The 12,977-nt window shown below is 38.5% G+C and overlaps 1 protein-coding gene across 3 annotated transcripts in view; it reads left to right on the top strand.

The window, feature by feature from the left end:
- Positions 1 to 12,977, top strand: part of AVL9 (AVL9 cell migration associated) — a 65,706-nt gene that overhangs the window by 42,473 nt on the left and 10,256 nt on the right. For all 3 annotated transcript variants that reach the window (XR_009403773.1, XM_059396606.1, XM_059396605.1), the window contains 5 exons: positions 879 to 948; positions 1,249 to 1,784; positions 8,890 to 9,024; positions 10,127 to 10,346; positions 12,601 to 12,718. Coding sequence is in view for 2 of the 3 variants with exons in the window: in XM_059396606.1 (XP_059252589.1) it covers positions 879 to 948; positions 1,249 to 1,784; positions 8,890 to 9,024; positions 10,127 to 10,346; positions 12,601 to 12,718 (1,079 nt within the window). In the remaining variant the exon portion in view is untranslated. The remainder of the gene's footprint in view (positions 1 to 878; positions 949 to 1,248; positions 1,785 to 8,889; positions 9,025 to 10,126; positions 10,347 to 12,600; positions 12,719 to 12,977) is intronic.

Here is a 12,977-nt window from a genome sequence, read left to right as displayed (position 1 = left end):
TCCTGGGATCAAGCCCCGCAAGGGGCTCTCTGCTCAGCGGGGAGCCTATTTCCCTTTCTCTCTGCCTGCTTCTCTGCCTGCTTGTGATCTCTGTCTAATGGATAAATAAAATCCTTAAAAAAAAAAAAAAAAAAGAATAGAGTATATTTCCGTATAACCAAAATACCGTTTTCACATTCAAGAAATGCAGTCCATTTTCAAATTTCTTCGGATGTTATAATAATGTCCTATAAACTGGTTGTTTCTAGGGGGCCAAGCATCATGTATTGCCTTATAATTCTCCTTAATCCTTTCATCTCAAACAGCTCTACCACCTTGCTCTTTTTTGGTTTCTTTCTGTTTTTCATGGCATTGGCTTTTTTTGGTTTGTTTGTTTGTTTGTTTTTGTTTTTTAAAGAATCCTATTAGATTTGTCTGATTATTTTCTTTTGACTAGTTTCAGATTAAACTTGTGTGGCAAGCATACTATACAGGTGTGTCCTCAGAGTTATCACACCAGGATGTCCATAACTATTTGTAGTATTATTGGTAATGGAAAACTTGATCATTTGATTAAAGTGGTAATCCCCAGATTTCTTCATAATGAGGTACTTGTGTTTCCCTTTGCCACTAATAGCTAATCTGTGGGATGGTAAATTTGAAGCTATGTGAATATCCTGTTGCCCAGCAACCTTTCACATTAGTTTTAGCTTCCATTGGTAATTTTCATCTGAATCATGGTAGATGCTCCTAGATTTCTTTGATTCTTTCATTAATGCTGTATTAGCTGTTATCCTTCTATAAAGAAGAATTTTTTCTTCTCTATCTCTCCCTCCCCCCTTTTTTTATGATGTAGCTTCATGGATTTTCTGATTTAATCTTGACTTAATCCATTTCAGGTTCTCTTTTATATTTCTCCAGTGAATAAATTGGTGGGTGCCCTGATGACTGTGTTATCCCTTTTTCCAGGTAAGAGGGTAACGATATCTACTCTTTCTTTAGTTTAACTTTTATTGGAACTTTCAGTGCTAAAATTTTTAAGAATAAACTTACTAGGGATAACATTTTTATTTTGACATGATTTTCTTTTGACATTGGGTTTCTTTTATATGAGATTTTTCTTTCTTTTTTTTTTTTTAAATTAAAATGTGTGCAAGCATAACTTACTAAAATTTTTATAGGAGAGTTCTACTATTTAGAATGGAATATGCAACTCTTATCTTTTCCCACTTGATTGTAAGCCAAGCTGTTCAATATTGTATGTTGTAGGCATGATTGAACATGGTCTCAGTGACTGTTCTCAGTACAGACCCCGAAAGAGTATGTCTGAAGATGCTGGGCTTCATGAAAGTAATCACCCTGCAGATGATTTTGTGTCTATGTCTGCTCCTGACATTTCAAATACCAACTCAGGAACTGTTAAGAAAATCATGACAGGAAACCACGGAGGAGATGCTGTCATCAAGACCGAAGAACCGTTGCTCCAAGTAGAAGATGACAGCAGCAAAGGACAGGAACCCAATGAAACCAGTCAATATTTGAAACCTCCTTCTCGCCCATCTCCAGAGTCTTCAGAAAGTGACTGGGAGACCTTGGATCCTAGCATCTTAGAGGACCCTACCTTGAAAGAAAGGGAACAGGGTTCAGAACAGACAAACTCATTTCCAAAGGAGTCTGTGCCCTCAGACAGTCCTCCAATTACTGTACAACCTCAAGCTAATACAGGCCAGGTGGTACTGATACCAGGGCTAATTTCTGGTTTGGAAGAAGACCAATATGGCATGCCCCTGGCCATCTTCACAAAGGTAAAGTTTAGTGTGTGCTTGTTTAAGATTTATTTGTTAGAGAGTGCACACAGGAATGGAGAGATGGCTAGAGAGAGAGAGGAAGAGAGAATCTCAAGCAGGCTTTCCACTGAGCCAGGAGCCCCGTATAGGGCACAATCTCACAACCCTGAGATCATGACCAGAACTGAAATCAAGAATTGGACGCCTAACCTACTGAGCCACCCAGATGCCCCTAGTGTTCCTTACTAAGGCCCTTAAAGAACCTGACCACCCTTTTTTTAAAAAAAAATTTTTTTAATTTATTTGTTCTTCTGAGAGAGAGAGAGTAGGGGGAGGGGCAGAGGGAGATAATGTTCAAATAGATGCCCTGCTGAGTGTTGAGCCTGAGGTCATAGCCTGAGTCAACCAAGACTTGGACGCTTAACTGACCGAGCCACCCAGGTGTCCCCAACAGCCCTATTAGAATTTAACTTATGGTGTTGAACACATTTTCACGTCTGAAAACTTTCCTTTAAACTGTAAAATACATAATGTATAGTGCTGTGATTATCTGTGACCTTAGCGTCTCATATTCCAGGTGCCATGCTAAGTTCTAAATTCTATTTCTGTGATCTATTGTTGTGATCTTGCAGTCTACCATGAAAGACAGATACATCTTTCTGGTAACTTGGGCACAGTTCTGTGGTTTTCTCTAAATACTGTCCTTTATGCATGAAGTAAGACTATGTGAAAAAGAAAGATTGGTAGTGTTGACTGGAATATGTATTCCTTCCTCTATAATAAATTCTTCCTGTGTTTATCTAGCTTTATAAATAAGTATTTGCCCCAAGTCAGTATTGCTGAATGGTTAGTAGAGAATGCTGTGTTCATTTTATGGCCTGCTGGGGGATTCTGAAATTATCTTAATTTGCTTTATGATTGAAATAATGAAGTTTCTTTTCTTTCTTTCGTTCTTTCTTTCAAGATTTTATTTATTTGAGAGAGAGAGACACACACACACAGCAAGAGAGGAAACAAAAGCAGGGGGAGTGGTAGAGGAAGAAGCAGACTTTTTGCTGAGCAGGGAGCCTGACGTGGGGCTCGATCCCATGACCCTGAGATCATGCCTTGAACCAAAACCCAGAGTCAGATGCTCAACCAACTGAACTACTGAGGCGCCCCAGTTTTGTTTTTTTTGTTTGTTTATTTGTTTTTAATTACATGTATCTAATACCTTCAGTGCTTTAAATATATAATTGCCTCCATAAGAAGATCACTTAATTTAGAAATCTTAATATCAGTTTGTAACTTTTTAAGTATAACAATAAATTTATGAAAAAATTAAAAATATATGTGGTTAGAAACCAGATTTTTTTTTATCTGCCACATGTATTAATCTCCTTTAAGTATTGCTTCTGAGTTTATATTTGGTTTGCTTGCTTGCAGCTTTTCATTTTCAAATTTAGGTTATCAAAGATACCTTTACTGGCCAGCCAAAAATTATGAATCTTATTTAAGTGGAACTACAGGAGCGCCTTGGTGGCTCAGTCATTAAATGTCTGTCTTTGGCTCAGGTCACGTTCCCAGGGTCCTGGAATCAAGCCCCACATCAGGCTCCCTGCTCAGTGGGAAGCATGTTTCTCCCTCTCCCATTCCCCCTGCTTGGGTTCCCTCTCTCACTGTGTCTCTGTCAAATAAATAAAATTTTATTTGTACACACACACACACACATATGGAAGCACAAATTTTTTTTTCTCTTGACATTGTTTTTAGTTTCATTCATGTTTTTGCATGATACTGTTTTATTTTTCCTATGTAGTTTTCCATTTTCAGCTGTTATGAAGCTTATCAATTGTGTGGACAGACATCTGCATTGTTGCCAGTTTCTAGCTATACAAGTAATGCTGCTATGAAATTCTGGGGTTTTTTTTCTTTTTTAATTTTTTCAGTGTTCCAAGATTTCACTGATTATGCACCATACCCAGTGCTCCATGCAATACGTGCCCACCTTAATACCCACCACCAGTGTCACCCATCCTCCCACCCGTCTCCTCTCCAAAACCCTGTTTGTTTCTGAGTCCACAGCCTTCCCTGATTCGTCTCCCACTCCGATTTACCCCCAATTCACTTTCCCCTTCCTTCTCCTAATGTCCTCCATGTTATTCCTTATACTTCCAAAGTAAGTGAAACCATATGGTAATTGACTTTCTCTGCTTGGCTTATTTCAGTCAGCATAATCTCCTCCAGTCCCATCCATGTACAAAAGTTGGGCATTCATCCTTTCTGATGGTGGCATATTATTCCATTGTATATATGGACCATATCTTCTTTATCCATTCATCTAAAGAAGGCTCTGAAATTCTTTTTCAGAAATCTTGCTAGACACATGCCAGAGTTTGTAGAGCATTCAGTACCTAAAAGCAGGAATACTGGATCATGTTGAATGGGTGCTTTCAGCTTAACTAGAATTCCCAGGTGTTTACTGAAGTTGTTCTGAGAATTTCCACCATTCCCACAACAGGGTATGAGTTCCCAACTGCTCTGCATTCTTACCAACACTTGATATTGTCAGACTTTTTAATATTTAGCCAATGTGACAGTATTTTGTAGTTCTTGGTTTGCATTTTTTTCAATAATTGTTGTTGAGGGGCACCTGGGTGGCTCAGTTGGTTGGGCGTCTGCCTTTGGCTTAGGTCATGATATCAGGGTCCTGGGATCGAGCCCCGCTCTGCTCAGCTGAGAGTCCGCTTCTCCCTGTCCTCCTGCCTACCAGTTTGCCTACTTGTGCTGTCAAATAAATAAAAATCTTTAAAAAAAATTATTATAGTTAAGATTGAACATCTTTCCTATTCTTGTTAACATTTGGATTCCCCCTTGTGTGGTATTTTTTCAAAACTACTGGATTGTCCTCGTCACTGATTTGAGGGACTTCATATATTCTAAATACCCTTTTGTTTATCATTTTTTACTTTATGGTTAGTGCCTCAGAGGTCTTATTAAGCAATCCCCTCTACCTCGGTGTACTAGGTTATCTTTTAAAGCTAGATAGCTTTGACTTTCACAGTTTGGTTTTTATTAACTGGAACTAATCTCTGTATGTTTGAGGAAGGAGTCTTTATGGACTTTTTCTTGTTGTTTCATTGGTACTGTAGATTTATTTGTCTATCCCTGGGGCAGTACCCCCCGTAGGTATACCCTGTCAGGCAGAAAAAGGGCTTTGCCTCTTACTATTGAACATTACTATTAAGCATTTTTTAGCCCTTTTCATTTCCACATCAATTTTGGGATCAATTTAAGTTCTCAAACAGGTTGAGATTTTGGTAGGGATTACCTTTAAACTCCAGATAACTTGTGGAGAGAAGGGACATCCCTCTAACAGGGGGGCTTCCAGTTCATGAGCATGTTTGTCATCCCTGACCAGAGGAGAGCTGAGAGAATGGCATCCAGTCCTAATCACACAGTACCCTCTTCCAGGTCACAAGAGAGAAGACCTACTGTGTGCTTGTGCAACTCTTTAGTAAATTAGCTCATGACAATTTTGCTAGGCTTACCAAGCTGAGGTGTGGAGTTTTTGTTTTTTAGTTGCAGTTAAAAAAATCCATGTGTGTGTATGTGTGTGTGTAAAATTTACTCTGTTTATCTCTTTTTTAAAGGGGGGAGGGGCAGAAGGAGAGGGAGAGAGAGAATTTCAAGCAGGCTCCACATGTAGTCTGTAGCCAGACGCAGAGCTATGTCTCCTGACCCTGAGATCATGACCCGAACCTAAAGCAAGAGTCAGCCGTTTAACTGACGGAGTCAGCCAGGCACCCTGCCCTGTGTACCATATGTAAGTGTATAGTTTAGTACTGTTAAGTTAGATTCACATCGGTGTACTGTAGATCTCCAGAAGTTTCTCATCTTGAACTGAAACTCTATACCCATTAAACAATAACTCCCCATTCCCCCAACCCCTGGCCACCACCCTTTTCCTTTCTATGATTTAACTACTCTAACACCTTTTTAAGTGGAGTCCTACATTATTAATCTTTTTGTGACTGGCCTGTTTAACTTAACATAATGTTCTCAGGCTTCATCCATGCTATAACACATGTCATCATTTCCATGCTTTTCAAGGCTGAATAATAATCTGGTGTACGTATATATCACACTTTGTTTATCCATTCATCTGTCAGTGGACATTTGGGTTGCTTCCACGCTTTGGCTATTGTGAATGCTGCTGCTTTGAACATGGGTGTGCAGATACTGTTTTAGGCCTTTTTTGGTGGGTTTTTTTGTTGTGTTGTTTTCTTTGTTTATTTTGGATTTTGGTGGTTTTTTTTACTCTTACATACTACAGCTCCAAATATGGAAATTAAAGTACCCTAGAAAAGTGAAAAGTCAGAAGTGAGCTTGGCTATGGAGCCTGTTTTATGTGAAAGGACGTGGCTCTTGCTGCTACAACACAATAGGGAACTGTAAAAGATTTAGGAAAAATAGATCATCATTAAAAGTATGACACAGGGCGCCTGGGTGGCTGTCGGTTGGGTGTCTGCCTTTGACTCATGAGGGTCATGATCCTGGGATCCTGGGATCAAGCCCCGCATTGGGCTCTGTGCTCAGTGGGAATTCTGCTTCTCCCTCTCCCCCTATCCCTACCCCTGGCTCGTGCTTTCTCTCTCTCTCTCTCAAATGAATAAATAGAAATCTTTTATATACACACACACACACACACACACACACACACCACAGTACAATTTTTTTAGAAGTAATTGACATAATTTTAAGGCCATTTTGAACTCTTAATTTTATAAATATGTAATACTTTCATATGGCTCAATATTCAAAATATTCTAAAGCATCTATAAAAAAAAGTCTCCCTCTCATTCTATCCCCTACTATTCAGGTGCCCTGTCCTCCAGTGGTCACCAGCGTTATCAGTATCTTTCTTTGGGGGTTTTGTATACATACATAAATGTGTAGATATTTCCCCCTCCTTTTATGTACAAAATAACAGACTATTCCTTACTTTTTTTTCTTTTTTAAGATTTTATTTATTTATCTGCCAGAAAGAGCACAAGCAGAGTGGGAGCCCCAGGCAGTGGGAGAAGAAGTCTTTCCACTGAACAAGGAGCCAGATTCGGGACTCAGTCCCAGCACTTTGGGATCATGACCTGAGCTGAAGGCAGGCGCTTAACCAGCTGAGCCACCCAGACATTCCTCCTCACTTTTATACCTTTAATCTTTTCTTACCAAATATTCCTTGGAAGTGAATTTCTCCCTCTTTATAGCTGCCAGATGTTCCATTGTGCAGATGAGTGATTTATTCAGTTTCCCGCTTATGAGTAGTTAGGGTTCCAGTCTTTCGCTATAATAAACAATGCTGCAATAAATAACTTTACAGATCTCACACGTGAGCAGGTGTACCTGGATAAATTATAAGTAGAATGCTGGTCAAAGAGCATATGTATGGTTTTTTTAGGGAATGTACTTTTGTATATTTTTTTTAAAAAGTGTTTATTGATGTTTAAAAAAAAAAAACTTCTGGGATGCCTGGGTGGCTCAGTTGGTTGGGCTCAGGTCATGATCCCGGAGTCCTGGGATCGAGTCCTGCATCAGGCTCCCTGCTCAGCAGGAAGTCTGCTTCTCCCACTGACCCTTCTCCCCTCATGCTCTCTCTCTCTCTCTCTCTCTCACACACACACACACACACACACACACACAAATAAATAAGTAAAATCTTAAAAAAAGACAAGAAACTTCTTTGTTTTCATGCTATTATATAAAGAGCCTTCAACATTATAATATTTATGTTTGGAAATAGGTAACTGGGGGCAAGGGGAGTCTGTTGTTTTTCAATACATAGCTCACAAAGTAAAACATGAACCCTGAGCCTTAAAGCCGCTGAGTGATGTTAAATGAGGAGCCCAGGTCCTTTCAGCCTTTAATCCCAAGAGGGCCGTCGATTGAGAAGCACTGTACTGAGTAACTCTGATGCATAGACATGGGTTTATTTTTGCTGCCTCTATTAGTTAGCATTTTATTGAACAGAGGAATATATTGTCAAGAAAAAATAAAATCAGGTTACTAGACCTGTCTTTCAACTTTTGGAAGTCTCCTCTCCCATAGTAAGTATTTATTTAACAACCACCTGTTAGGTACAATGCATGTTCTAGGATACAGTGAAGAACATGAAGTAGCAAAAGAGATGTCTCCTCCTACAGTCAGAGATTTGTCTCATAATATTAGTAACACATCATCAAGAGAAAGCTCTCTACTCTAGCTCAGTGCCTTTGGGTTTGTTTTTTTTTTGTTTGTTTTTTATTTTACAGTGAGAAGAAGTAATATTGTCACAGGACCTGAGATTGAAAACAAGTTCAGGGGTTTAACAAGTGTGCCCTCCTGGCTGCATATACAAGTTGTGCCACTTACTGGAAATCTGTCTTAATTTAGAGTCTTCCAGCAGAAGTGCCATATCCTCCTTCATTGCATCTTTGAAGTGTTAACACCTTTATTCTCAGGAAATATGCTGCTTTTTGTCCACTTAATTGCCAGCTGTGGTTTGGCAGTTCACCTATAATTTTCAGGGCAGTATTTTTAAATATAGTTCAAATAGAAGTTAATTAAATATACAACTGTTGATAGTGTCTTTTTTTTTTTTTTGCCTTAAACATGTAATAGCAAATATCTTGAAATATTTGTGCATGATTTTTAACAATAGGGCAGTAAAACACATGCCATTTGGTATTCTCGTAACAGTATGTTGGTGATTATGTGTTTTCAAGTTTTTCTGGAAGAACTAACAGCTTTCTGCTAGATAGCATACTATTTCATGGGCTTAAAATGTCATTTCACAAATGAAAAAGTCCAGTTCCTTAGTTACTGTGGAAGCTTTTAAGCTGACCTGAGAATAAAATAATAAAGTAAGACAATTTTAATGTTAGACCACCACTCATGGAAAAGGGAAGCAATTAACCGGTGTAGTCAAGGCATGAGGTTTCCCTGGAGTAGTACTGAAGTGAGTCAGAGGTGGACTGTATTAGAGATGGTACGGGAGTGGGCAGGGTTCAGAAGTTTCCTTTCCTACTTAGCTCTCTAGGCTTGGAGAGAGAGCCATGTGGCTGTCCGTTACTTTCCTGATGTTGTCTCTCACTCTTGTGATTCTTAGGGATATCTGTGTTTGCCTTACATGGCATTGCAGCAGCATCATCTTCTCTCTGATGTCACCGTCCGTGGATTCATTGCTGGGGCTACTAACATCCTTTTCCGCCAGCAGAAGCACCTCAGTGATGCCATTGTGGAGGTGGGCTTATGTATGAGCGTGTGTCCTTGACACTGCTGGTCCCTGTTTGTTTGTTTTTTTAACTGGAATTCTGACAGCACAGGAGTAACACTAATAAAGGTAAAAATGCCTGTGCCAGGCATTCTGTGCCCTTTTGGTAAAGTAACTGATGTAATTCTAACAGCCTTTGAGATAGGCATTGTTGCTTTTCCAATTTTACACATGTGGAAGCTAAGGAGCAGAGAGTTCAAACGGCTAGTAATTGGGTGAGCCAGGTTGCAAGCCAGACAGTCTGGTCCTACTAAGATCTCATAATTAAAATGTTTATTGTTTAAATACTTTTGGCCCCTTTAATATGTTCCTGATATCAGGAGGAAGACGCTACAGATAAATATTTGACATCAACCTATAAAAATTTAGATCGTGTTTAGTTTTACAATAGATGTAATTTTAAAAAGGAAATTTTACCCATCCTAGGTTTTTATAGTTTCTAATCAAAAGTACCAAAACATGCTTTGTCAGAAAATGTTTCTAGTATCATAAATGAAAAATCTGGGGTCCCAATTTTGAGGAATTAAAATAGGTCGATACCTTCCAAGGCAGAGGATACAGATGGAGGGACCACACAGCTGTCTCAACATTATTGGTTATGTTCTAGTTCTAAAGTTGTTTGGATATGTGTATATTACTTCAAAACTAACCTGTACGTTACATACTTCTCTTTGTATATCAAATATTACATAATAATATTCCAAAGTATCTGTGTACTCAAGAATTTTTAGGAATTGCACTTATTAGTTGTATTCATTTCTGGTTGTGTGACAATGGTGATTTTTACTCTACATTTCTGTTTTCCAAGCTATTTACAGTCAACAAGAGTTACTTTTATAATTCAAAATAAAATGTGCATATATTTTCTAAAAAGAAAATGAGGATTTCTTAAATAGAGAAAGAAAAAAACTTCAGTGTAAAAACCTGTCTCTTTCTTAGCTTCACTTTTTGAGTATGCTGTTATTCATATTTTTTATTTCCAGCTTCAACTTCCCAGTAGTTACTCTTTAAAGTATGGCATGGATGTCCACGTGAATGCCCAGACTCTGACTTGTACCTGGGTACCCTCTAGGTAGAAGAAGCTCTGATCCAGATCCATGATCCAGAACTCAGGAAGCTGCTTAACCCAACCACTGCAGACCTCAGGTTCGCAGATTACCTAGTGAGACACGTGACGGAGAACCGGGATGATGTCTTCCTGGATGGCACAGGCTGGGAGGGAGGTGACGAGTGGATCCGAGCCCAGTTTGCAGTCTACATCCACGCACTCCTGGCTGCCACACTGCAGTTAGGTAAGGAGCACAGCTGCTTTTTCCTTTCTTAATTTTTATGAGGTTTTGAATTGCCTAAGGAAGACAATTTCATTATAAAATTATCTGTTACTCCTTCATACAGAGATAACTGTTGTTAGCATTTTGAGTACTTTATAACCTTCCAGACCTTTTTCTATGCATATGTGTTGGATTTTAGTTTTGTGGTATTTGTGGTGATCCTTCTACAAAAATGGATCCCATTCCAAATATTTTTTGAAACTTAGGTTTATGTTTCTGTTATTAAAAAAAAACTATCAAGACAGTAAATGCAAGTCACTTTTACATGGCTGCTTAGTGTTCCTAAGGACCATGTGGAAGGATATGTCAGTATCTGTGGGCTATTTATAAACATTGCTTACATGTTTTTAAGATATGTGAAGGGAGAAAAGAAATATGAAAGAAATCACTGGAAATCACATTCTGAGTGGTTAAACTTTCAGATTTTCCATTCTGAGAAATTCTGTTTCTATTAAATAGTTAAAATAGAGCAGGTGAAGATAGACCTACTCCTATATTAAAACCATTTCATTTCCATAGGGGAAGATATCTATACTAAAAAGAGAAAATGAAGCTCTACAGTGAGCTTTTGCACATGGTTGCCTACCACTGTGGACATGTAGCAAATACATAGTAGGTGGTGGTTGTTGTTAAATTATTGAGCTTTTGGTTTTCCTTTTTTTTAATTAACCACTATTTGGGGGAAGTTATTAAAAATGTGGTGAAATACGCATAACCTAAAATTTACCATTGTAGCCGTCTCTAAGTACGTAACTCCACAGTAGCAGTGTGTTCACACTGTCCCATCAGTGCGGTGCCCTCCCAGGTTAGTTCTTCATGAAGTGCGTGTGGCATTTGAAATCAAGGCTTTGGGTGTGTGTGCTTCATCCATAAAGGAAAGCTCTGGAGCAACTCCTTATTTGTTAATAGGATATTTTTAAATATCTGCCTCTTCTACAGATGTAACAGCTGAGACACCAAGATTAAATGCTCTAGTTCAGAATCATTCAGTAATCTAAGAAGGAAACCCCAGTCTCCACCAGTCATGTTAGCTTCATGAGTAATTTACTTTTTAAACATAATGGCCTAGGTAGCTATAAATACTGAGTAATAACAGTAACTAGGCTTTTTTTTTTTTTTTTTTTTTTTTTTTTTTTTGCATATGTGCAGGGACCTGTTTTGTTTTGAGCACTTTATTTCTAGTAAGTCATTTCATCTTCAGCAACAATTCTGGAGGTAGAGAGGTAGAGACCATGTCCTCTTCATTTTACAGGAGAGGCATTGAGGCACAGTAAGGTTAAGTAGCTTGCTCATCCCTCTGGTGGAGGCTGAGCTGTGAATCAAACTCCTATAATCTGGCTCAGGCCCGTGCTGCTGATCTAAAGGAGATTCAGCCCAGGGAGCTTTTCAGGAATACATTCTTAAAAGTAGTTCCTTAATGTTGCATTTGGAATCCTGTGTATCCTCTTCCTTTCCCAGCAACAAAAGTCCTGCTTCACCTTCAAAGCAAGCAACTTAAAATTAGTATATGAAGCAAAAGCCATTTGAATCTGTTCTCCAACAAACCTTTTCTACTCTTCCAAGCAGAAGAAGTGCTCTGCATTAAAATGTCCCCATGATAATGAAAAAGCCGAAAAGTTTTCAATATTAAATATGAAAATTCTTTTGTTACTTAAGTATTTTGACAGTGAAATGCATGGAGATTAAAGAGTGAGTTTCACCAAATAGAAAAAATTCAAGGAAGAAAAAACAGTGACTGAAAGAACCAATTAATAAATGCATTCTGATTTTTTTTTCAAAGAAATATAACATTTGTGGCAAGATAGAAAGGTACCTTTATTGCCTACTCCATATGTATATACATCAATACATTTACTCACTGCACAGTCTGCAGTTTTCATTTAATAAATAATACTATGCCTCCTAACCTTGGTAAGGAGAACATGGAAATATTTTGGAATTGTAAGGAACCTTAGAATATATCTGGCTCAACCCTCTTATTTTCTGGTTAGGAAAATGAAGTTCTGAGTGATTAAGTGACTTGCCAAAGGCCACATAGCTTCTTAACAGGATTTCTGGAACTAGACCCAAGTTTCCTGATATCTGGTAGGCTATCTCCCCCAAAAAGCATGGGGGTGGGGGGTATAAAGCCATTCCTTTACCCGTTTTGGTTATGAGTCTTCATATCCCTGAGTGGCTACAGACCAGCTCAACTTTCAAAATATTTACTTGACAGATAATGAAAAGATTTTATCGGACTATGGGACAACCTTTGTTACAGCATGGAAGAATACTCACAACTACAGGGTGTGGAACAGCAACAAGCATCCGGCACTTGCAGAAATAAATCCGAAGTAAGCACATCCTCTGAGGATTGATAGTACATAACATGGTTGATTTACGAAGTATGCCCCAGTATAAAGAAGATCGTATCTTAACTTAGATGACAATGTGAATATCTCCAAAAATTTCCTTAAGTAGATTATAAAAGCCCAAATACAGAGAAGCAGCTGAAAACTGCTTCCCTATTCTTACTTCTTACACAAAAAGCTCAAGACATTTTTGGAAGGATTAACATTTCTCCCAGCTCTTGGCATAATTCAGAAGAGGAAG

The sequence above is a fragment of the Mustela nigripes genome, chromosome 4 (genome assembly GCF_022355385.1).
Source record: "Mustela nigripes isolate SB6536 chromosome 4, MUSNIG.SB6536, whole genome shotgun sequence".
Taxonomy (NCBI): domain Eukaryota; kingdom Metazoa; phylum Chordata; class Mammalia; order Carnivora; family Mustelidae; genus Mustela; species Mustela nigripes.
This window is presented reverse-complemented; position numbering and strand designations above follow the sequence as displayed.